At 35.8% G+C, this 27,646-nt stretch overlaps 1 protein-coding gene across 1 annotated transcript in view; it reads left to right on the forward strand.

The window, feature by feature from the left end:
- Cul3 (cullin 3) overlaps window positions 1-27,646 on the forward strand; it is a 480,205-nt gene that overhangs the window by 228,345 nt on the left and 224,214 nt on the right. The window contains exons 7-8 of the mRNA XM_090411507.1: window positions 9,165-9,213; window positions 21,350-21,498. Of these exons, the coding sequence (XP_090267633.1) occupies window positions 9,165-9,213; window positions 21,350-21,498 (198 nt within the window). The remainder of the gene's footprint in view (window positions 1-9,164; window positions 9,214-21,349; window positions 21,499-27,646) is intronic.

Raw genomic sequence — 27,646 nt, forward strand, 5'->3', positions numbered from 1 at the left:
CTGACAAAACAAGCAAGGGAAGGCAGAAGCAATAAAACCATATTGTTGTTCACTTCACTCCTCTTTTATTGTCATTCTGCCGCTACAATAATTTGTAGCGGCAGAATGACGAGTAATAAAAGAGTAGCAGAATATTCATGGAATGAACATTCTGCAGCTATTTGTTGGTTTTTTCAAATATCAATTTTATTACAATAATTTTTACTTATTCAATTTTAATTTGTCTTGTTTGGATAATTAAAAAGATATATTTAATTTAAGTCTGCCTGTGGTCCGTGGACCACAGGTTGTGAAACACTGCCTTAGTCAATATATTGCGACCTCAGATTGTAGGTATTAGTGAGACCTGGCTATCAAAATCAGACCTACTGACTGGTATTGAGTGTCAAGGGTACAGTATTTGTATGAAGGATAGAGAGGATAGGAGAGGAGGGGACTTGCTGCTAATGATATCGGATGACTTTGAATCCAATTAGAATTGAGACCTATGATTGTAGTACTACTACTAACAGTATTTCATGTGGCGGTGAGTTTGAAGCCATCTGGTGTGAGATGGAATCTAACAAGATTGATTACATAATGGGATGTTGTTACAGACCTGGTGGATCGGTTGCTGGTGATGAAGAAATGCATCACCAAATAGAAAAGATGAGCGCGAAAAGAGTAATTATAACGGGAGACTTTAATTATCCAAATATTGATTGGGTAGCAGTAGAATCTCATGAGAAGAGTGAAAATTCATTTATTGAGCTGTTGCGGGACAACTTCCTCAAGCAGCATGTGACAGAAGGAACTCAAGGGCAAAGAGTGTTAGATTTGGTTACAGTGTCAGAGGGCATTTCAGTTAAAGACATAACTATTCTGCCTCCGGTTGGTGACAGTGATCATGCAGTACTCACTTGGGAAGTGAGTAAGTTTATGAATGTTCCATTCAGAAAATGCTGCTGAACTACAAAGCAGGAAATTATGACCAACTAAGGAGTATACTGAGTTCAGTGGAATGGAATTGGTTGCTGGATGGAAAGAATATTGACAGTGCATGGGAAGCATTTAAACAACACGTAAATGATGTGATATCAGAATGTGTCCTGAGAGTTCAAAGAATAATGGAGTCAAATGGATGTGTAATCTTATTAAGCAAGAGATTCATAAGAAAAGGAGGATGTGGAAGGAATACTATTTGCATAAGGATTACATCCGTTATCAACATTATAAGCAGCGGGCTAGAATAGTCACAACTGTTGTATGGAAAGTAAAGTCTGAAAAGAAACTGGCTCTGCATGCTAAAGACAACCCACAAAAATTCTATTGATATGCTGCAAGTAAAAGAGACCATGAATATGAAAAAATAACTTCTAAATCCACATGGCGTGATGGTTACAGATGCAGAAGAGGTTTTTCAGTTAATGAGTGCCCATTTTGTTAAAAGCGATCAACCTGGTGAACGCAACATCGAGCTCACTGTTACCTCTTCACTAGATGAAGAAACACAGCCGTGTGTGCTGCTGAGGTATTAAAGCTGTTGCACTGAATTAGAATTCAGCAATAGGGACTGATGGAATATCAGCATGTATGCTAAAAGAGTGTTCAGCTGAACTGGTTATTCCTTTGACCAGGCTGTTTAATATGAGTCTCAAAGCAGGGAAGTTTCTGCAGGAATGTATGGTAATTCCATTGCACAAGGGTGGTGCAAAGACCGATCTATTTCAACTATCGACCAATTAGTATCTCAGGAGTGGTGGTGAAGATTTTCAAAAAATTGGTTAGGGCTCGCATTCAGAATTGGGTTGACAGTGAATCTCTACTTTGCAATGAACAACATGAGTTTACTATGGGAAGATCATGTTTTAGCAACTTGCTCACATTTTATAACAATGTTACCATTGAACTAGACAAGGGGAATGGATACACAATGATACTTTTGGATTTTGCTAAGTCTTTTGACAGAATACAGCATGGTACACTGTTGCATAAATTGGAGGATGTGGGTTTGGGTTATAGAATATTAGTGCAGATAAGATGATGAGCTGACTGACAAATATCAAAAAGTGGTATACGTGGGATCTGGGTCTGCAAGATTTAAGGAACTGCAGGAACTCCTTGACCGGGCAGTTGACTTCTTCTCTATTTGAGGCCTTTCTATTAATGTAGAGAAGTCCTGCTCTTTAGCTCTTGTCCCCTCTGGTCGTGACAAGAAGCTTAAGGTCGAGACTATAGAGTTTTCCCTGCATGGGAGGCCGTTGCATGCTTTGATCATCCTGGAAGAGTGCAGATACCTCTGTATCATGTTCACCCCAAAGGGAAGGAGTGAAGAAGCTGGGATTGCTTCTTTGAGGAAAGCTCCTCTCAAACCCTAGCAAAGACTGTTTCTCTTTTCCTACTATCTCCCACCTCGCTTTTACCACAAGTTGGTGCTTGGTAGGACACATATCTCGGTACTGTCCCGAATGATTATGGCTCTGACTGCCGCCTGACACTCCTACTGCATATTTCCATGCAAGGGTGAAGGATGGTGGGCTCGGGGTTCATCACTTAGATGGCTGATCCCATGCCTGCGGCTGTCAAGAATCGTGCAGTTAAAACTATCTTCTTCCCCTATTTGCAGAGAGGCTTTCTATAGTCCATTAATACAAGAAGACGGGCTAAAGGTTGGTCCCATTATCAAGGTACTTTAATCGAGTCAGCATCCGCAGAACACAAGAGATGGGCATCTCTGTAGCACTGTTCTGTAGATGGTGCTCCTTTAAAAGAGTCATATCTGGTGCCTCCCCAGCATGATTGGGTAAGGGATGACACCAGACTCCTCCCTGGGTTTGAGTATATCGACCTTATCAGGACGAGGATCAATGCCCTTCCTACTCGAGCCCGATGGGGTATGAATGACTCCAATTGTAGGGCTGGCTGCCACTACAGTGAGACATTGTCTCATATAGCCCAGTGTTGCTTCCGCACCCATGGGGTCAGCGTGAGGAGGCATGATGCCTTGGTCTCCATTCTGAACAACCACTTTAAGAACAAAGGTTGGGAGACTGTGTATATTGACCTTATCAGGACGAGGATCAATGCCCTGACTACTCCAGCCCGATGGAGTAGTGAGGACTCCAACTGTAGGGCTGGCTGCCACTACAGTGAGACATTGTCTCATATAGCCCAGTGTTGCTTCCACACCCATGGGGTCCGCGTGAGGAGTCATGATGCCGTGGTCTCCATTCTGAACAACCACTTTAAGAACAAAGGTTGGGAGACTGCAGTGGAACCACTTTATAGGACCTCCGTGGGTTTGCGTAAGCCAGACTTAGTGATTAAAAGAGATGGTGACGTTTGAGTTGTTGATGCCCAGGTGGTGGGAACAGGGTGCCCACTAGCCTATAGCCATAATAATAAAGTATAATAAATTTAGTTTAATCCTTTATCCAAGTGTGAGCAAACAAAGTTTGCGCCTGAAAGTATCTTCAGGACTGGGGTAAGGTGGTGCAACACCAGGGAAACTCCTTGCAAAGGTGGAGCAAGCTCACAACACTCCTATCTCAGTATCTCCCATATAATGCAAAACACATCTCCTTGCGGATATGTCTAATGTTATGCATTAAGGGAAGTGGCCACTACCCAGACTAGTTTCGACCTTTATTGAGGTCTCTTCAGTGGGAGCCAGGCTCAAGTGGAGATACCAGCCAGAAGTATTAGCAAGGTCATCTCTACCTATAGGAGTTGCCAAATGGTGTGCCATCTTTTTAATAAATTACTCTGGATTTAGAGAAAGATGTTGAAAGTTTATTTTTCATTTGGTTAGAATATAATAAATTTAGTTTAATCCTTTATCCAAGTGTGAGCAAACAAAGTTTGTGCCTGAAAGTATCTTCAAGACTGGGGTAAGGTGGTGCAACACCTTACCCCAGTCCTGAAGTCCAGAATATCCTTACCCAGGGATATTTGTGAATGTGTTTAGGTGGAAGGTGAATTTCATCACCCAGCATTAGTCCATGGATGGACTAACGTATTAGTCCATCCATGCTAATGGCCTACAGGTTTCAAACCCTTCATGGGTGAGAGGCACCTAAAAATAAATAAATAAACAAAAACAAATTTCCTCCTTCCATCTCTTTCATATCTGTATACTATGGTAATATGTCAAATAAGGATGCCTTCTTGGCACCAGTTTTCTTCTCCTTAATGTGCCAGATTTAATGTGATGAGTGGTGTGTGATATTGAGAAGGACCTGACAGATGTTCGGGTGTTTGCTGATGATGCAAAGATAGGCAGGCCACTCAACAATACTACTGATATACAGCACTTGCAGCCTGTTCAGATCATTCTGTAAGTGTGGGCAAATGAAAATGGCTGTGAGTTCAATGTGTTAGTAAGTGTAAAGTTCTGTACTTTGATGTTATGAAGTATCAAATGGTGTATTATATTCGTGGGGTTATGCCACAAGAAACTAATGAAGCTAGGAAACTTAAGTTATATGGTGAATAAGAGTTTGAATTTCAAAAGTTGCATAGCAAAAATTGCAGATAAATCTCATTGGATACTTGGGATGCTGAAATGAATATTGACATGTAAGGATGAAGTCATTTTGCATTTTACAAGGTCTTGATATGACTGCACTTGGACAGATTTGGTCTTTTGAGTTCTAGGGCTATATTTCTCTCTCTCAGTGAGTGAAACAGTTTACCTGTTAAAAGTGATGAGTGCATCTAATGGGTATGAGTTTAAGATAAGGTATGATAGCAGATGTAGTTGATGTATAGTCCCTCTCTAGGGAGTCCTTCATTCCCTAGCCATCTCTGATGATGAAAGTGGTTGGTCAGTGGTTAATATACTCTCTCCAGTCAACTTGCTATGGGTTTGAATTCATCTTCATGGATGTTTGTGATAGTCTTTAGCTGAGAGATGAATCTCATTGCCCATTGTGAAACTGCCATCTTGCTTATTGTATACTTGAAGTGGCTTGAAAAAAAATTCTGTTTGGTCTTTACAGCAGGGTTTCTTGACTATGTAAAATATCAATTTAAAAAAAAATTATATATATTAATTTATAGGTTTACAGACTTTTGTGAGTTGAAGACCATAGATGTAGATCTTAAATGTACCTGATCCAATAATGTATTAAAGTTGCTTATTTGGTGCTGAGTCAGTTCTTTGCATTATACACTGGTGTTCAAAATCTAAGGACGAACATTGTTTCTGAAAATTACAACTGCAACTTCAGATGAATCAGCTTGTGGCAAATTTGTGTAACTGATGATTTTGAGTGGAGAGAAAGTACATATTCAAATTTTCGAGTTGCACGCAAAGGAGTCATGTGATAGCACTCAACAGGATAAAAGGCAAAAGGTTGCACTAAGCAAATTGTGTTTGAAGGAAGCTCTTTTCTTGAAGGAATAAAGATGCAAACTTGGATGCCTTGTAATGTCCCAAAGGCATCATCTACAGATGATTTCATGCAGGGAAGAATTACTGATATTGCCAGAGTTTGGAATCTCTCATAGTGCTGTATCCAGGCTTTAGGCAGTGTTTCAAACCAGTGGAATGTGAGGTGTTAACTAAGAGGTCGATGTCACTCTACCAAGGAACATGAAGACAGATTTTTGATTATAACAGTAGAACGAAATCCACGCACCACGTCAGATCGGCTTGCAAGTAGGCTCCATTCAAGCATGGTTATGCGGATATCTCAACAAACTGTGACAAGTAGGCCTATATGCCTTAAGGTCTGTTGCCTGTATCTCTTTATTTACGCTCATCATTGAGCACATTTTCAGTAGTATTCTATCTATAAAAGTAGGACAAGATACCAATGGGTTGATGTGTCTTTACAGGCGAGAGTCATTTTAGTCTTTTCTTTGATTCTAGATGACACTTGATTTGGCGTGAATGTAGTGCATCATAAGAATGTTCTTGAAAGGGATAGATATGACGATGCTGGGGTCAAAGTGTGGGGAGGCATTATGCTTAATGGATGCACTGAGCTACAAGTGCTGGAAAAACTCAATAGGGAGATGCACTGCTGCTCGAAATTCCCCTCCAGAATACAAACAATGCCTTATCGTTGTTCTGAAGGAGAAATGAGTCAGTTTGCTTCAAGAACTGATTTACTTGGTGCTAAGCATGGTATGATGTTGTGAGAGCTGAATCGCAATTAGAGGTAGACATATTCCATAGAGAAATCTCTCTCGCTCTCTCTCTCTGCATAGCTTTCTGTAAGCACTGTACATTAATTCCTTAAATACTCTATGTCCTTAGCAAATTTGTAGCTTCTGCTAAAACATATTGCAATTTAATTTGCATGAAATTTATAACACAATTAATATGAGGGTGGTCTGAAAAATTCTGGGCCTAACAATGAAAAAACAATTTATAATTTCAAAATTATTTTTATTTTTCAACATAATCTCCCTTAAGACTAATACATTTATTCCAGCGGCATTATCCCATTTCTGTATTGGTTTTCAGTAAGATCTGCAATCAGCAGCTTGATTCAAAGAAAAACGCTGACCAGTGAGGAACAGTTTTAGTTTTGGGAAGAGATAGAAGTCAGAGGGAGCCAAATCTGGGGAATATGATGGGTGTTTCAACAATTCACGATGCAGATCCCTTAATTTTTCCATTGCCAAAACACCTTTGTGGGCAGGTGCATTGTCCTGATGAAATATGCTTTTTTTTTCCTTCTACAAATCAGGTCTTTTCTCACAAATTTTTTCATCTGGTCTGGTTAAAAGATTGGAATAATATTCCCCAGTTATTGTTTTACCCTTTTCAAGATGATTAATAAACAAAATGCCTTTTAGCATTCCAAAACACCGATTCCATGACCTTTCCTGCTGTTGGAACCGACTTTGACTTCTTTGGTGCTGAACAACTGGCTTCTGTTTGGATTCTGGTGTGTAATGGTGAATCCAAGTCTCATCCATAGTAATAAATCGACACACAAAATCAGTTTTATTCTTGTTAAAATGCTCCAAGCACTTTTCAGAGATTTTCATGGTCTGTCCTATATAACATACTACATGAACAGTAGATTTTGTAAATTCCCAGAATTTTTTTTAAAGGTGGATAATATATTGGATGGCTGTGGAAATGCGTCAGCTCTGTAGGTGGCTAAAGGCTAGCTTTTTCATGATGTTTCAAAATTGTTGCTGTTTTATCTGTCAAGTGTTGAATATAGAGTTAGGCTTTTCTATAATTAGAGTTGTCCTGGAAATTTGAAGTTTACCTGGGAGATTGTTGAAGGATACTTTTTATCGTTTTATGATAGAACCATTTTTAATAGGGTTATATTCCTAGTTCATGCTCACAAAGACTAGAACACATGTCCTATTGGCTTGAAAACTGAAATTTTCACTTTGAAGAGAAACCAAGATGGTAGATGAATTTCATTGCACAGTGTAAAATCACTGCCTGAAGTGGATTGAAAAATTTTGCCAGGTTTTCTGGATAATGTAATCCTTTCCCACTCATGAAAGTAATGTATGATAGGGGAAAATAGTGGTATAACCAGTGGTGGTTTTCGTGGCTTGAAATCATGGGTGTGCTGCAACTTTCGAAATATACATACTCACTGTAAGTACGGTGTATACATGTTTGGATAAAATATCAAAATTATGGTAAAAATTTTTAAAAAAATTAAACATGAAAAAATATTGTTTATTATTGATAAAATTATAGAATTTGGTATAATTCAAAATTACTTAAAAATAAAATATATTGTTCTTGTTTTGTTTCATAAAAAATATTGTTTATTATCGATAAAATTATACAGTTTAGTATAATTCAAAATTACTTAAAAATAAAATTCATTCCTTTAATTGTAATTAAAAGAATGGATTTACAAATTTTGGACATTACAATTAAATCCTTTAATTGTAATGTCCAAATATTTAAAGAGATGGAGTAAACACGATGAACACTACACACACTCTACTACTGGCGCAGACTGCATATAAACAACAGTGGAACTGCGCGACGGACAGTGCTGCATTACACTAATAGCTCGCGTCTCACTATGACATACATATGCTTGTGTGCGTAGCAATATGACACTGTGGCAAACACAGTGCTCCTAGCGTCCTTTGCCCTCCTAAGTGCTACAAGATGGATTTTTATTATTTTTTATACAAAATAAGATAATTGTATAGGATTGTTGATAAAATTAAATATCACAAGCAAATATAAATAAATTAATAAATATATTTATATATTTTGGGGGTACTGCAGTTCTGCAGTGCTTATGCACGAGCCACCCCTGGGTATACAAATATATATGGGGGAGGTGGTATGAATACTGGAAATTTTGTATGTGTGTGCTATATTTCTGTTATATTGAATATGAAATCATGACTGATAATTTATCTTAAATTATTTTAAAATATTTTAAATTACTATGTACATTTTGTTTTAAAAGTTTAATTGTAAAAAAAATCCCACTTCCTCCATGAGTTTCTGATGATGACACACGGTCAAAACGGCTCGCACCTGGTTAACCCTCTCCCTGGTCCCCCCTTTTCCTCGTAAACCCTTCCCCTTCCTCAAAAAAGCAGATTTCTATTTTCAGCCCCCTCTTTCATCTCTTCCACACACAACCCCAAAAAAAGCCCCCTTAAAAATAATATATGTATATATTATATAAAAAAACGGGTTTTTTTTTTTCAAATTAATTCTCCCACATTGCCTCCCCCACACACACATTTCCACCCCTTCCCTTTTAACACCTTAACAGCAGAAGTATGCACATCGCAGAAAGAAGACAGCCAACAACATCCAAAAAAAGGTATGTGCGAATATTCTTCCTCTACTACTCTGCATATATTTGTCTCTAAAATACATCTATAAAAAGGGGGCACTCCTAAATGAAAGCTGGCAAAATGGCTGTAAAAATAATTAATTGTAAAAGTTTTTACTGTGTCTGGGTCTACATTGTCTTGTGCCTCTATTAACTTGCTCTTGAGATGTGCAAACTTTATAATGCACAGGAAAGGGCTGGAAGAAGGTTCGAGCACCTCTATCATATTTCCACATATGACTGTTAATACAGTGGGAATTACTAAAACAGAAATTGTTTAAACACGAAGTAATTTCTATGTGTATTTAAAGAGATACAGTATTATTGAAACTGTTATTATTTAAATATGTTGTTCTGAGTTTCAAATTTTTTGTATAATTTTAGATGGAAAATTCTGGTGTTGTCCATATGCTAAAAAACCAAAAGACAGAAGGTAAGTCAAAAAAACAAAACTCCCAAAACTTCTATTTGTTTTGTCTGATTTTAGAACTTTGATCAGATCACACATCACAGCAACATTTCAAGAGTTCGACTTTGTTATATTCCTTGCATTATATTAGTGTACCTAATATAAAACATGAGAATTATGAATTAAGTATTGAGGGTAAGAATATTCTTGTACCAAGCACCATTCATACTTATTATATTACTGTCATTGCCATTTGGTTTAGTGGTTAGTATCTTTAGTTGGTAAATGATTTTTGTTATCCATTATGAGATCATGACCTTGCCTTATTGTATTACTGGATCTTAAAATATGTTTGATTTCTAGTGAGAGTTTCTTTGCTTATCTAATTTTTCCATTGACATCATTTAGTGTACCAGAAATACTAGATTTACAGTCTTTCAATGGAGGAATTGTTATAATACTTCCACCTATGAAAATTTTTTTTTTTAATTAAAAAAAACCCCTTAATTTCTGTAAGGAAAATACCAGGCCTTTAGGATGCATTGGCATGCCAATTTGCAGTTATTCTTAAAGGAATATCATTCTGTTTTCTTTTATTCTCGACTGTAATTTATATATGATATGAAAGTGGCCTTAAACTGTGAAACCTTCAAAGAGAAGAAGGATGTGCACAGACAAAGCATATTTCATCCCCAAAATAGGGCCTGCAGTTTCTACCCCCCCCCCCCCCCTCCTTCTTAAACAGTTTTCTGTAGGCTGGCCACCAGATAGTGCAAGTGACCGAACTTAGTGGTAAACACATCTCTTGGAGGCTTCCCGATCAGCTGGCAAATAATCCTGCTGGTGCTCTCCCTGCCAGTTGTGCCTGGAGGAAGAACGGGTCAGTGGTATGCAGGGGAGGCACTGTCCAAGCCCACATTTGGACTGGAGTTTGGGTACTCCCCCTGTGTGAGTTATGCACACAAGTCCCACACCTCAACTGTATGCCAGTTCTCTCTCTCTTTTTTAATCAACCACTTTACACATGAAAGTCAATCATAAAAAAACGAGAATTTTAATTGTGAATAATAAAAAAAAATTTCCCATGTGAAAATATAACAAAAAAATTGGAACAAATAATAAAAATATGCCCCAACCCACCCTAAATAGTACCAAAACTTCTTTCAATAAGAAACACTTCCATATTCATTTCACCAAAATGTGGAATTTGCTGTCAAGAAAGGATCTATGTTGAATTATAAAGCTGGTAATTATAACAGGCTTAGGAGGAATCTTGGTGTGTGCCTTGGCTTGAGAAGCTACAAGAAAATATGTCAGTAATGCATGAGAAATGGTCAGAGATTGTTTTAGAGAAACAGTATCAGACTGCATACCCAGGGCTAGGGGGACTTCAACTATTGGGACATAGATTGGATGGAATGGGGATTAAGTGAATGAGTAGAGATATAAAGCAAGAGCTATAAATAAAAAAAATAAAAAAACACTGCAGAGGGAATATAAAGATAAAGGTGATCAGCATACTCATGAATAGTGCAAAGTGCAAGCAAGAAGGGTGACTAGTATGGTAAGAAAGGCAAATTCAGATTATGAGAGGAAATCAGCTAAGCAGGAGAAAGTAAATTGTTTTTTTGTTATGTAGCAAGTAAGAGAAAAAATGACTATGGTAGGATGACTTTATCAATGCTGATGGTAGGGAAGGTGATAGAGGCAAAAGAAGTAGTTGAACTGTCAAGAGATCTTTTTTGTAAAGGTGTATCATCCAGGTGGAGATTTTGCAATTGCTGATGTAACAGAGATGCATATCAAAATTGAGGTAGATGTAACAGGATGTGTTCAGCATATTGAAAAATATCAACTTGAATACAGCAGTGGGACTGGATGGCATATCAGCCCATGTTCTGTGTGAATGCAAGAGAATTGGCATTGCCTCTGATCAAGTTGTTTAGTCAAGTCTTAGCTCTTGCAAGGTTGCAGGGAAATGGAAGAAGGATAAGATAGTTCCATAGCAAAGTGGCTCCAAGACAGAGGTAGAAAACTACAGACCAGTTAATATATACAGGATTTGTTGTTAGGTATTGGAAAGTTGGTTAAAGGTAAAATCCAATAGTGGATGGGTAGGGATGTGTTACTCTATATATATGTTACTCTAAATTAGTAGGCAGCTTGACTTTGTAAAGTCAAGCTGCCTACTAATTTAGAATAAATTACTAGGTCCTGTCTTAGTAATTTATTCACATTTTATAATAAAGTGACAGCAGTATTGAATCAAGGAAGTGCTATATACCATGATGCTCCTGGACTTTGCAAAGACATTTGACAATGTATCATATGGAAATATCATTACAGAAGTTAGAGCAAATGGGAAGATATGAAGCTAGTAGCATGGATAGCGCATTGGCTGACAGACACCAGAGAGCAGTATATGGTGGAGTGGAATCTAGGAGAATGAAGTGACTAGTGGAGTACATCAGGGTTCTGTACTAGGGCCACTGCTCTTTAATTTGTATATCAGTAGTATAAAGACAGATTTAAGGAGGTATATTCAGTTTTTTGTTGATGGTGCAAAACTGGGGAGAGCAATAGTTGATAACAGGTAATGTAGATATCTTGCAGAATGGTTTAAATAAATTGGCATGTGGACAAAGAATAATGATTGTCAATTTAATGTTGCAAAATATAAGATTCTGCACTTCAGGTTGAAAAGATAGCATACTGTGTGTCACGTTGATGGTATTGGATTGCAGGAAACTGATCTGGCTAGGGAATTGGGGATAATGGTGGACCAAGAGTTGAAGTTCAGCAGGCACATCACAAAAGTTGGTAAAATAGCTCAAAGGATTACTTGGATGTTGAAAAACATGCTAAGAAGTAAAAATAACGAATTATTCATTCCTCTTTTTTGAGTAGATTATAGAATGTGTTAGATTTTGATTACCAGGTCTTATACATTTTGCTTGTTCTTTTCCTAGTGGATGTCTGTTAGTCGTATTCCATTTTGCATGATATAGTTATTATTATTATACATGCACCTCCATGAAGTCTGAAAATTCATAGCAGGAGACCCAGTCTACTCACACAATCTATCATACCTCTCCTTGAACCCATTAACAGAAAAATCCCTTACCTAAAGATTATATTAAAAAAAAAAGTTAGGGATTCAGAAAATAATCTCTTCGAAGCACCATTAGTAAAGGGGAACTGGAAAATGTCCTAAAAGCCTTAAAACCAGGAAAAGCTGCCGTATAGATGATATCAGAATTAGACCATGAAGATCATGCACTGGACAAGTATTAAACTTAACACAGTTTTTTGAGGACGGCTTTGAAAGGGGGGTTAGCAACATGAGCTGTATTTATATATTTGACAGCAGCATATGACACACTAAATCTTAGAAAGCTTATAGTCAAAATTTAGAGCATGACAAACAGCTATTGGTTAGTGGAGCTATTTAGGTCGCTGATGTTCAGCAGAAGATTTTTTGTTGATTTCAAGTTAAAAAGAGCAGATGCCATATCCAGAAAAATGGTCTACCTCAGGGAAGTGTACTATCTCTCCTCCTCTTCAATATATATACTAATGACAACCTATAAATGCTAAGGAATCTGGGAGAAAAGGCAACAGAGTGCTTGTTAGAATTTTTCAACTTTTGTTGGAAATTTGCTAAAATACCCAGCATGGAGGCAAACGAAAGTAATACCTATCCTGAAACCAGATAAACCTGCTGAGGATCCAAAGAGCTATAGGCCTATAGCTCTCCTAAGCACAACACTGAAGCTATATGAGAGGTTAATCTTGAACAGACTAAATCCAGAAATAGAGAAAGTGCTGATAAAAGAACAGGCAGGATTTAGACCATGAAGATCATGCACTGGACAAGTATTAAACTTAACACAGTTTTTTGAGGACGGCTTTGAAAGGGGGGTTAGCAACATGAGCTGTATTTATATATTTGACAGCAGCATATGACACACTAAATCTTAGAAAGCTTATAGTCAAAATTTAGAGCATGACAAACAGCTATTGGTTAGTGGAGCTATTTAGGTCGCTGATGTTCAGCAGAAGATTTTTTGTTGATTTCAAGTTAAAAAGAGCAGATGCCATATCCAGAAAAATGGTCTACCTCAGGGAAGTGTACTATCTCTCCTCCTCTTCAATATATATACTAATGACAACCTATAAACTCACGGTCAAGAACCTTCTTGTATGCCGATGACCGGGCAATAGCTTATCAAGCAAAATCCTTTGATGACATTGAGAAGCAGCTCACACAAGAGCTAGAAACCCTTACAGTTTACTATAAGGAAAACCAACTGAAACCAAATCCCAGTAAAACCCAAATGTATCTTTTCCATCTCAATAATAGGGAGGTGAGGAGAGAGTTGAATATAGAATGGAATGGTGTGAAACTGGTCAATTATCCAAATCCAACTTACCTAGGTCTTACACTAGATAAGACCCTAAATTATAAGTGACACATAGAGAAGACAGCAGCTAAAACTCAAACACGTAATAATATTCTGTGCCAATTAGCATCATCTCGGTGGGGTGCAAATCCACAAGTACTGCACACTTCTGCACTGGCACTCCGCTTTTTGACAGCCGAGTATGCTAGCTCTGTTTGGGAAAGATCATCACATGTCAAAATTATTGATAAAGTTCTTAATGAAACATGTTGCCACGTTACTGGCTCCCTTAAGCCTACAAAAAATGACCATCTATACTCGCTATCTGGTATTGCATCTCCTCGATCAGAAGGACTACACAGAGTAGGATATGAGCGGAAACAACAACTAAATGATGAATGGCATCCTTTGTATGGACATGTTGCAGTACATAAGAGGCTAAGATCAAGGAAAAGTTTTATTCACTCAGTGGAACTGTTGGTTGATTCCATAAGAGCTACAAGGTTAACAATGTGGCAAGAACAGAGGCTCTGAACTTAAACAAATCTCTTCCTTCCTGCTTACATCTTGACTGGCAAAGATGGAAGACATTGAATAGACTTCGTTCTGGAATGGGCAGATCAAAGCAGAATATGGTGGAACACAAACCATGGATCATCTTCTGCAATGCTGCTTAGTAGACATTAATAACATATGTATCCGAGAAGATTTAATGCAGTGTAATGAAACGGCTTTAAAATATATTAGTCACTGGATGAGTGAAATTTGACATATTATGTTTTTACTTAATATTTCATGCAAGTGGCATTTTTGTTTTTTAATGTATCCCAATTCTTTTAATGTCTATTGCTTTAAATGTATGCATTTAATCATTTATATGTATGCTCTTACATTTTCTGTAGTTCGCACATGAAATAAATAAATACGGGCACCTCCATGAAGTCCATAGACTCATAGCAGGAGACCCAGTCTAACCACACAATCTATCATACCTCTCCTTGAACCCATTAACAGAAAAATCTCTCACAACTGACTGACAATTCCATCATTCCAATCATTCACCTCTATAAATACGGGCACCTCCATGAAGTCCATAGACTCATAGCAGGAGACCCAGTCTAACCACACAATCTATCATACCTCTCCTTGAACCCATTAACAGAAAAATCTCTCACAACTGACTGGCAATTCCAATCATTCACAACTCTCCAAGCAAAAAATCTAGTCCTCACACCCCTACTAACCACACCTTTGTTCAACTTCCAGGGATGACCTCTTGTTCTGGTCTTTCTAGCCAAGTGCTGAAACATTTCCCTTGCATCTGTCCTATAAAACCCTTTAAGCAACTTAAATGCTTCTATCATATTCCATCTTTTTCTGCTGTCAACCAACTTCTGCAATCCACACACCTTCAGTATATCCTCATAGGGAACATTCCACCGGCAACTCACCATCTTGGTCACTTGCATCTGGCTCCTCTCTACCTCTTCCTCATCCCCAAGAAACCCAGGGGACCAGACTTGAGCAAAGTAATCCAAATATTGGCATATCAAGGCCTTATACAGAGGAATGGCAACTTCCTTATCTCTACTTGTTAATGTGTTCTTCAATAGCCAAGTAATCTTATGGACTACCTTAACAGTATGTCCTCTAAACTTTAATTCTCTGTCTACCACCACCCCTACATCTCTAGCTTCATTTATTTTCTGGAGTACGGTGCCAACAATGTGATACATGACTTGTAATCTATTTATCTCAAAATGCATAACTAAGGTATAACTGACCCCTTCAGAAAGCCATGTTGACCCTCATACAGTATCATATTTTTATGTATCCATTCTTGAATTCTCTTTTTTACCAACTTTTCAAATACTTTTACTACCACGCATGAGATACTAATTGACCTCCCTCATGCAAAAGGAATTATTTTGCCCTCTTTTCACTCCCTTGGAACTCTACCAGAGCTGAGACTTAAAATAAACATCCTAGTCAAAGGCATTACCAGTTCCCTTGCACATTCTTGCAAAATCCTAGCTGATATCCCATCTAATTCCACAATTGCATTTACATTGAGATTTGGCGATATCCTAAGACCCTCCAATTCATTCACTTCTGTGCTCAAAATAGTGTCTCTCATATAGGTTAAAGCAGTAACCTCACTAGGATGATTTATCCTTGCTAAGTGGTCACTCATAATTTTATCTAATTTTATCCGTTCTGTCTCCTTGTGATCATCATCATCACTCATTAAGGTTAATCTTCCATAGTCATTCTTCCTCTTACTTGCCACATAACGAAAAAACTCTTTGGGGTTTCCTTTTCCCTGCTCGACTGGATTCTTCCCATAATCTGATTTTGCCTTCCATGCCATGCTGTGGTCACCTTACTTGCCTGAGCATTGTAATGTTCATGAATTTGCTGGCCACCTTTCTCTTTATATACCCTCCACAGCAATTTTTTCTTCTGCAGCTCATGCTTAATGATATTACTCATCCATCTAACTCCTACCCACTTAACCCTTCTTACCCTAGGTATATAATTTAATATTGCTTCCTCTAGGTGACCCTTAACTATATCTCATGCACTACTAACATTCTTACCCTGCAGTATTTTATGCCATGGTACAGATTTTAGCTTCTTTGTAAGCATGATATAATCATCTGCCTTGTAGTCCACAAATACCCCTTCTTGATGGAATATTCCCAATGTTTTACAATCTCCCAAGTCAAGATTCATGATTACTTTCACCAATTGGAAGCAATTTGTCACCTTGGTTATGGATAGCTCTTCTGATCCTATGACCAGGTCCAATACTCTCCCACTCTTAGTCCCCTCCATCACATGCTTCCTTAAGTAATTATCTCTGAGCAGGTGTATAAATTCTATTTCCTTCCTGTCACGTGATCTTTCTTCCTTCCAGTCTGTATCTACGTAGTTGAAGTTACCCATAATAATTACTCGACCTGTACTCATTGTACTGATTTGGTGATGCATGTCTTCTTGATCATCTGTGGAATTCCCTGGCCTATAGCAACAACCAACTGTATATTATGTCTTACTGGTCTTAATCTCCCCACTCTTAGTCCCCTCCATCACATGCTTCCTTAAGTAATTATCTCTGAGCAGGTGTATAAATTCTATTTCCTTCCTGTCACGTGATCTTTCTTCCTTCCAGTCTGTATCTACGTAGTTGAAGTTACCCATAATAATTACTCGACCTGTACTCATTGTACTGATTTGGTGATGCATGTCTTCTTGATCATCTGTGGAATTCCCTGGCCTATAGCAACAACCAACTGTATATTATGTCTTACTGGTCTTAATCTCACACCAGATTGCTTCAAATGAACAGCCACCCTCCCACCTGTCTCCAGTTCTTTTTTGATTGCAATTCATCTGCTATCATCAGCAGTACTCCTCCCCTGATCCTATTTTCTCTATCTTCCTTGAAAATGCTAATCCCTTCACATTCAATCCCTATAACCACATCATCTGCTGTTAGCCATGTCCCACTAATGCCTATAACTTTTTGGCGAGGTTGCACTAACCAATGCCAAAAACTCCTTCCTCATGTTCCTATAATGATGATCCCAATTAATATATAGATGGGGATCATCTATATACTAATCTTACTGGCATTAGTATATAGCAGGGGTGTTCAACCTGTCGATCGCAGAACGATTTTTGGTCGATCTCTTGTGTATTCCTCCTTACTTACAAATTTAATTAAAAGTGAAAACATAATATTTTATTTATGCATTATTTTTAATTTGCTTTAAGTGTATTGCTATTGTTTATTTTTTATGAAAATTGTCAAATCAGTCATTTTCTTATAAGTCCAGGTAAATGAATTAATTTGGATCAGTGGAAGTCAAACAGCGAGCCGAATGAATACTATTATATGCAAAGTGTAAAAACTCGATTGTAGCTTAAATATTAAATATTCCAAAGCACATTACATCGATTTTTTACTGAGGTTAAGTCCCATGTGAATATTGTAAAAAAAATAAACTTTGTTTGTCTCGGTATAGTTTGTATTAGATGTTTTTGTAAATAACTTTTGAAGCTAACTGTATATGCTGCTTTAATAAGAATATGTTAGAGTGTTAAAAACAAAGGCAATGTTTTTGTTGTTGAAGCTGTACATGGTGGCATTAGAAAGATTGTTATTGAAACTTGTATGTATGAGAAAGGCTTGCAGGCTCTAAGTGTAAACATCTCCAAAGTCAGTCAGAAAGAGTTCAAACAACTTTCTGATGGCCGGCAACTTACAATCAAAAGAAAGCAGAGGAGAGCAAAAGGCATGCCGAACTTGAAACTTAAGATGAAAGACTCATACCGATTCTTTGGGGGTTGCCAAACTTCATGCGAGGTCTCAGAGGAGGCCTAATAAAAAGGGACTGAAGCAAGCAGAAGGGGTCCCAGTTCCAGAATTGCTGTCAGAGAGGAGGCCGCCTGGTTCAGAGTTGCCATCAGAGAGACTGCCCAGATCCACGTTGCTTGAGAGAGGAGTTTCCCACTTCCAGAAAGGAGCTTCTCGGTTCAGGACGTCGCTAGAGAGAGACTACTTCTAGGCCGCAGACAAGGTTTCAAATTGCCGAAAGGAAGAGTTCCAATTGCCGGAGAAAAGTTTCCAGGCCAGGTTAATGTCAGACATTCACCAGTGTGTTGCGTTTTCATTACAATTTGATGAATCAGACGATTTCACTGATATTGCTCAGTTAATGGTATTTATTCGCATGGTATTTCAAGATTATTCAAGTAAAGAAGAACTTCTGAAAATTATACCATTATTGGGAAGGACCAGGGGAGAAGACTTTTTTTTGGCATCTGATGAATTTGTGAAATAACACAAACTTCCGCTTCTTAAACTTGTGTCTATTACTACTGATGGTGCTCCTGCAATGATATGTAATAAATCAGGCTTCATTTCATTATGTAAAAATGATGACAAATATCCAAATTTTTTAACATACCACTGTATTATTCACCAAGTACTGTGTAGTAAAAGATTAAACACAAAAGATGTTTAGGATATTACATTTAAAATTGTAAATTCTCTTCGAGGAAAAGCCCTGCAACGGCGGTAATTTAAATTACAGGCAGATGATAACAGGGAGCTTTTGTTGTACAATAATGTTCGCTGGCTCAGCAGAAGCAGAATTAATACAAGAAATCTTTCTATTTTTAGAAAGATTTCTTGTATTAATTAATGATATAAAAATTTTTCTTGATGAAAAAGGAGATATTTATCCACAATTGAGTGATAAAAGATGGTTGTTACACTTATCATTTTTAGTAGATTTCTGTACGAAATTAAGCAATTTAAATTTAGAGTTACAAGGTAGAGATAAAAATTTAATTGACATGTTCAATAAAAACTTTCCAACAATACTTACTGTTATTAAAGAAAAATATAAATGACCGTGAATTTTGGCATCTGATGCCAAAATTCACGGTCATTTATATTTATTAAAATTTTTTGAACAAAATTAAAAAATGCTTTGCTATGATTTAAAAGAATTTATTCGTTAAATAGAATTAGTTGAGGAAGAAATAAATTAAAGATTTGAATAAAACTGAAATGATTGTATCTTTTATCAATAATCCATTTCAAGGAAACTTGAACATCACAGAAATTTCAAATAAAAGTGGGCTGTTTGATATAAACCAAGCTGAAGTAGAACCTGAGATAATGAACATTCAAAATAGTTTACATTTAAAATCAATAAACAATGAAGTCATTTGGAAGTGTGCACGTGAAAAATTCCCAATATTAACTGATATTGCACAAAAAATTCTGACGTGTTTCGGATTGACATATTTGTCAGAATCCGCTTTTCCAAATATGACCGTCATAAAAAATCAATTAAGAAACCAAATTACAAATGATCATTTGGATGATTGTCTGCGATTGGCCACTTCTTCATATCAACTTGACTATGAAAATATTGCGAGGTCCAAACAATGCCAAATTTCACATTAACTTTTTTTTTTTATCAACCAGCATTTCCTGTAACTTGTGAGTTTGTAATCAATCAGTTGTTTTTTCTAACTTTGGTTTTCCAAAATAGAGAAATAAATATTTTATTCCAATATATATATATATATATATTTGTTTTTTGTTGTATTAAAATAATTAAAAGTGATAAATAAATTTTTAAATACACAAAGTTTTTAGTTGTTTATTTGTGCGTAATCAGATATCAGGTGGAACGTGATCTATATAAGAGAGTACATCGCCGAATAACTTATATATAAGAGAGTACATCGCCAAAGAACTTTTTATAGAAAAGTAACTCCCGTAGTAAAAAAAGGTTGAACACCACTGGTATATAGAAACTGCAGTATCCCTTTAGTCCTCCACCCACTTTTACTTTCTGAATTGACTGCCCTATTCAATATTTTTGCTTCAGAAACTAGATTCCTCAATTTGTCCTCTCACAGTAATTGGCTTCACTCAAACTCACTTGCTTCCACTCGAATTGCTTAAGTTTCCCTGAATTTGCACTTCAGCATGCTTGGTGAACAAAGCTCTCTTTCTCCAGACACGTAACGCCAAAACTATTTAGATGGTCCATCAACATTGTACAAATCCATCTTTCTGTCAAACAGAGACCACAGATCCACAAATTCTACATCATTCCTTTAGCACAATCTACATATAGACTCATTGGCTATCAATGCCCTCCTCTCAGTTCACCTCTATCATAGCATGGTAGGAGACTTACAATCTTTATCTTCTCACTCTTGAGTTTTGCCTCTTCTAACAACTCCTTTACATCATAGAATACTTCTCCCCTCTCAAATCATTTGTACTAATCAAGACGATAATTTCCTTTGACTTACCTTTTTGCATCCAGGTGGTTTTGCTAATATTGTGAATTTTTGCATCATGGAAACATGACTTATTTCATAAGTCACAGATATGAGAAACTGCATATACTAAAGAAGTTGAGCTGAGGGAAATAATTACAATACCTCTCCCCCCACACCTCCCATATACGGTATATATATATATATATATATATATATATATATATATATATATATATATATATATATATATATATATATATATATATATAGGATACCCAAAAATTACTGCGATTATTTTTTTTTTCAAAATTTTGTATTAAAGTTTATGATACCATATTCTAGTCCCCTTAAAAGTACTCTCCATGTGAGTCAGTGCACTTGTCCCAATGTTTTTTCCATTGTTGGAGACCATTCTCGAACTGTTCAACTGGAATACTGTTTATGGACTCAAGGAACTTTTCTTTCACTTTTTCCACATCAGTGAATCACTTCCCTTTCATGGTTTTCTTTATCCATGGGAATTAAAAAAAAAAAGTCACATGGAGAGAGATCAGACGAGTAGGGAGGATGAGGATCCTCTGTTAGCAGACGCATGTTTCATTTACAAATCTGTTAAAATTCGCTATCATGAACTCCATTCTCTTCAGAAACTTGCTAAGTTATACACCATTTGTGTGTGTGTGTGTGTGTGTGTGTGTGTGTGTGTGTGTGTGTGTGTGTGTGTGTGTGTGTGTGTGTGTGTGTGTGTGTGTGGTTCTTTTCTGTAATCTGGGTAAATTTTATTAAATTTGATGAAAATAAAATTTATTTTAATTATAAGAATGCTTTTGTTTAATGGGCAGTTTTCTTTTGGCAAATAAAAGATACACATGACTTGTGTATATTAAATGGTATTATTTTGTATTTTGTACTTTGCTTAACTAATTACTTTATTTCAGATCTTGCCTGTATGTACAAATTATTTACTCGTGTACATGATGGTCTAAAAACTATGGCTGAATGTGTAAGTTCATATTTGAGGGAGCAAGGAAAAGCACTTGTTACTGAAGATGAAGGAGGGAAGGGTGATGCCCTTACATTTGTACAGGTAATTTGAAAGAAAAAAAAATCTTTTTCATTAGATATCATTATTCTATTTTTAATATGATTATTATATAGAAATTTAAGTGCATCTGTTCTATTTGTCATCTGTTAAGTGCATCTGTCTTAAATTCATTGAAATTAAATAACATTATATGTAAGCATTCGTTTTTTTAAGAAGAAAATTATTTTAGCAATTTTATAAATTCCTAAAAATTTATTTTAAAAAAATACTATGTAAAACCAAACTGGTCATAAATATTATTACAATGAAGTACATCATGGATTTTTTCTGAGCGTAACACTGAAGTCTGATAATGATGGTAGGCATCCATACAAACCAAATATAACTATTTTTATTGTTGCTCCCCCCCCCCCCCCCACCCATACACATAGAAGGTTCTTTGCAAACCTGTGGTACATTTTGGTACCCAGGTTGGACTAAGGATTTATATATATATATATATATATATATATATATATATACACATCAGTTTTATATAGTTTTTGATATTTTAAATTATTTTTTTACATAGTCTGGAAACCCTGCTCTGCTCTAGAGACCAAGCATGTAACTTTTTTTTTCAAGCTACTTTATGCCTCCAATAAGTGGGCCAGTGGTCTCACACCAGGCTATGAAATTCATCTCCCACCTAAAGCCCATCACAAATATCCCTGCCCATAGTGGGATTCAAACCTGCAGCCTGTTGGTTGGAGAGTGGATACATTATTGAGGCTGGCCAATCTCTTCACATGGTATTATCTTGCTTAAATTCATTGAAATAAATTTTATATTAAGAGAGACTATTATGATAGCACTGTTAACACAATTCACATTGTTTGCTATGGTTGTAATTTTTCATGTGTTCTTCTGGTCAGTTTGAGAGATGAAAACCCGAGTGTGCGGGAAGAAGATCCTTTCACCTCTTTATGAGACTAGCTAGTTATAATTTTATTAAAGTTTTTAATAAAATTTTATTAAGCTAATTTTATACAAGAACTCAAGCATTCTAAGTGAAATCAGAAGTGACAATATTCTCATAATTGGGGACATGAATATTGACTTATTGAGGAATAGCAACTCCTCTCAAGATTATTTTGATTTACTTGCCATGCATAGGCTCAAACAGTACATTAATGTCCACACGAGAGAATTCAGTGGTAGTATATTGTGCCTAGATTATGTGTTTCAGAGAAATTCAAGTAGAAACAAAATTCAAACAGTAGTTCTTCTGTATCAGTCTCTCAGATCACTTTCCAATCACTATTAAAGTACAATTGCAAGTATAGCACAAAGATAATACCGCTGAAAGCATCCCTTACTCTACAATTGACTACGTAATATTAAACATAACTTGAATACTGTCCCTTGGGAAGAGGTAATAATGAAAAAAAAAACTGATAACTTGCATCATAAATTTGTTCATATATTAAATGCTAAAATACAAGACTCAGAGTCAAAGAAAGAAAGAAACTAAGCATTGGATTACACAGGGAATCAGACATTACATAAAAATAAGAGATAAAGAATTTAAAAGATATTCACACAATATTATGAACATAGTTTCAAGCACTGTAGAAATCTAATACACTGTAAATTAAAAGAAAGAAAAAAACAGATACTAAGAAATTAATTCCTAAAATGCCAAGGAAATAACAAATCCATGGAAGTTTGGAATAAATTAATCATCAAAGATATTATATATGAACAAACCTTTCTCACACTTAAAGATATTAATGATAATGGAGAAAACAGGAATAGCAGTCCATAACAAAGTGATCAATAATCACTTTGTTATGGACAGTGAAAGCATTCTAAGGAATGTTAAACCCACCCTTTTGAATTGCACTCCCAAAAGAATTGATAACTCCTTTTCTCCAATTGTGGAAACGAAATGAAAAGTGTTATATCAGCTCTAAAAACAACTAAAACTTCAGAATATGATGGCATTAATACTAGTATTGTAAAAATGTCAAATGTACATTACGGAACCCTTAATGCATATTTTTAACTTATCACTGATGACAAGCATGTATCCATCAGATTTTGAGAAATCCAGAATAGTACCAATTTTATAAAAAGAGGAACAAAAATGACTCAAAAAATTACATGCCAGTCTCCCATCTATCAGTCTTTTTGAAAATGTTAGAGAAATTGTTAAAAATTAAACTCATGAAAGTTTTGGACATGGATAACTTCTTTTCAGAGAATCGATTTGGGTTCATGCACAGAACTTGCTGTGCTGAACTTTACAAATACGGTTTATACCTCCCTAGATGACCATAAATTAACATAAGAAAATAGGTAAAAAAGACATAAATATTAATAACATTAGCAGTATTTGGATCTACACAAAGCTTTTGATAATGTATCACATGAAATTTTTAATAAAAGAAAATAAGTTTTAAAAAAATTAGAAGCTATAGTAATATAAGGTATAGCCCTAAATTGGTTCAAAAATTACTTTACCCTGCAGAGGTTGCGGCTGACCTGACAGATACAAACAAATTGTTTAATATAAATATTCTTACACATATCCAGTGTATAGCTTGGCAGTCATGAGTAGCCGTGCATGCATATGTTATGAGTGATATTCCATGCTGTTTATGCAGTCAGTTTTGGTTTAACACATGTTATGTAAAGGTGTGTGATAGTTCATAGTAACTTGTATCTGAGAGATACCGTGACCTCCGATGTCAGTATAGTATTGGTTTAGTTTTTTTTTTTTTTATTATTATTTACTGTTGAAAATGACTGGAAAAATATTTTGATTGGATAATCCATCAGATGAAGAGACTCGGCGATTTTGTTACTCAAGTCCGATGACAAGAATGATAGAGTCAAATGCGAAAGAGAAAGTGATATTCGGTAGTAAATTGTATCTGAGAGATACTGCGAACTCTGATGTTAGTATAGTATTGGTTTAATTGTTGTTGTTTTTTCTTTGTTCAATAATTTCTAGATTGTAACTGAAAATAAATAAACCATCATGTATTATATTTATTTGCAGTGTTTTTTTTTTTTTTTTTTTTTTTTTTTTTTTTTTTTTTTTTATCGCATTATAGCACATACTAGTAATGAATGTATCTCTCAGATGCATGCGACCTATGCTGCAATTTTTTCGACTGTGACCTTCGCAGGGTTAAGTGCTAGATAACAAATTGTAAGAATAAACAACAGCTATAGCACTTCCAAAACGGTAGATTGTGGTGTACCACAAGGATCTTTCTTATGACTAATTTTATTTAGTATTTATATCAGTGACTTCTGCAATCATAAACTGAACAGTAAAATAAATGCTTTTGCAGATTGATATGGTCCTAATTTTGTCTTTGGATATTCAATCAAATACAAAGTGAATGCTGATCTTTTAAAAGTAACAAATCGGTTTTCCAGTCAAATAAACTTTGCCTGAATGTCTCAAAAACTAAATATGTAAATTTTAACTTTCAAAACACAAGTAAAATGAACTTCGTGGCACAGTTATTCTTACATGATTGAAATTGCAGAACAAATTCAAATTGCCACTGGATATAAATAAAAAATACCAATATAATAACTTATTTGGGATTAAAAATTGATAGTAATTTAACTTTGGAACTGCACGTCACTGATGTTGTAAATAAAATAAGAATTATGTTTAAATAGATGCTTAAATTTAATATGTTAAAAATATTATATTCTGCATGGATTTAATGCACACTACAACATGGTATTTTAAGTTGCAGTGGAATTTGTCGTACTACACTGAAACCCCTTAATTTCATCTCAGAATAAAGTAATTCAAATCTTAACTAGAAGTAAATAAAAGGATATTGTAACGTGCAATAAGTACATCATACATGCACTCTAGTTAAGATTCACATTCACCGGACATCTGCCACACCTACACCTGTCCGTGTGCTCAGTAGATGATATAGCGTGATTAGTCTCTCCATAAACACAACTTTCCAAGCTTGCCCGTCCTTCTGTACATGCTCTTTACACAACTGAAGACAACACTGAATGTTGGTTTTGGTAATATGGGGCTTGCATATTGCAGTCCTACCATGGAAATCCATGTGGAGCTTTACTTCTGAATGTTTTTGTACAGATTCATGTTCCAGTTTATGCCCTGAATTCAATGTGTCAGCTGACGAATAGTGGTTTTACATATTATCCTTCATAGCACCCTATGATCATGTTTGGGTTGTCCACTGCTGGTAATTCTTACACTTGCAGTTAACTTCCTGCGCTTCCATCTCAATGTGGAAGCACAGGGAATCATTCCAGATCACTGATTGTTGATCTGGAATGGCTCAATTTGTCAACAGTTTGCTGATAGGCCTGCACTAACTTGGGAGCATCATATTTCTTTCAGTTTATACCAGCTAAAAACATGTGATTTGCTACATGGCACTGTGCACCTTACCCGGGGGGGGGGTGTACATGGGGATTTGATTAAAAGATTAATAAGATTCTTTTAAAATCCCCATGAACAAAAAAAACCAAGGAGCATCTTCAGAAATTAAGATGCTAAGAAATCATATTCTTATTTAATCCTTTATTCGAGAGTAAGCAAAGTTTGTGCATTAAGTATCTTCACAACTGGACTACTGCACGACTGGAAAATTCGGCGCAAGCATTTTCGCTGTAAGACATTTTGCATTAATTTTTGTAAACAGTCAATGGATGATAAAGGGTATTATAAAATCATTAAAAAGGCACATCTTTATTAAGGTGAATATCAGTGATACATAACATAATGAAATCATTTAAAAATTGCACAAATTAAGAGATGCTGCGTAAATCATTAACTTTTTGCTGCTGATCGTCAATTCAACAAATCCATCAGTAACATTGCTTATTGGAAAAAATACTAATGCTGTGAAGCATTTAATTTTCGTATTGAATTCAGCATCTGTTTGATAGCGTAACTTCAAACCAATGGCAACAATTTTGTGATAAAGATTTTGTGCCATTATGAAATAAACAACCTGCAGTGGTGAATTCTCCATGCTTGCTGCGCAAGATTATTAATTGAGAAAGAAGTACTATTTATTTGTTAATAAATACGCATACATTTATAAGCATTCCATTTAGGCTTTATTTTTGTAGACAGAAGACGTCTTAAGCTTGCGCAAAAATAATTGAGCTTTGCATTGTGTAGTCTAGTCGAAGCTTGTTCGTCTAGTCAAAGCTGCCCTTGGCTTGCTCGGTTGTAGGAGCTTACAGGTCCTCGCAGCAGCAGCAGCACTGTGATTTCATGCATGCGAATAGCCATTTCACGTTGTCTCACTCTGTTGCTTAAACCACAGGCCATACGCAGTCAACGTAGCTCTAGCCAGTGAACTTCAGCAGCCTTTACAAGTGTGCGTATTGCTTGGGAAAATTAAGTTACAACCATCTTTTTATGACAATATTATTGACCAGTTCATAAAAAAGAACCGTAGGATAGAATTTGTATTCAAGTAGCTAAATTGAAAAATATGTTGTATTTGTATGATTAAATGTACATAAACTAAATATATAGTTTTAAATGGTCAGTACAGGTAACCCTCGTATAATGCAATACTTATACAATATGGTTTCAATATAACGCGGTCTACAAATTGTAGTAACCCTTATACAACGCGGTTTTGACAAAAACACGGTCTAGAAATTGATAAAGAAAAAGATAAATAACCCTTTATCTTTTCATATATTTTTCACTGCATGACTTAAAAATCAAATTTTATCTTCGTTAAATTTGTGTCTGCCCGTATCGCACAGGTAGTTATAAGTAGCGAATTTATATTAGGGGAAACGCCCTTTAGCACACACGTACGTCAATTGTATACCGTATAAAGTGTTTATTGTAAAATTGTCTTCGTTTTCTGCCAGGAAAGCTTATTAAATATCATAAGTGTGTTATCTCAAGCTGAGCACTTGATTTTCTGGTGAGTTACTTACATAATTAATATGTAATGCTTTTTTATATAAAAAAAATTATTTTTATAGTAATGGCCACAAATTACATTGAAAGGGAAAAAAATGAATATTGAAAAGAAAATTTGTCTCGAAGGAAAAAAAATTAAAATCATGGATCGGTTGGAAAATGGAGAAAAACCAGTTGTTCTAAGGATTTTGAATTTAAATGAATCAACAATTCAAACAATCAAACACAATGAACATA

This window comes from Typopeltis vanoorti, chromosome 21 (genome assembly GCF_054136105.1).
Source record: "Typopeltis vanoorti isolate ZY-2024b chromosome 21, IOZ_Tvanoo_1.0, whole genome shotgun sequence".
NCBI lineage: Eukaryota > Metazoa > Arthropoda > Arachnida > Uropygi > Thelyphonidae > Typopeltis > Typopeltis vanoorti.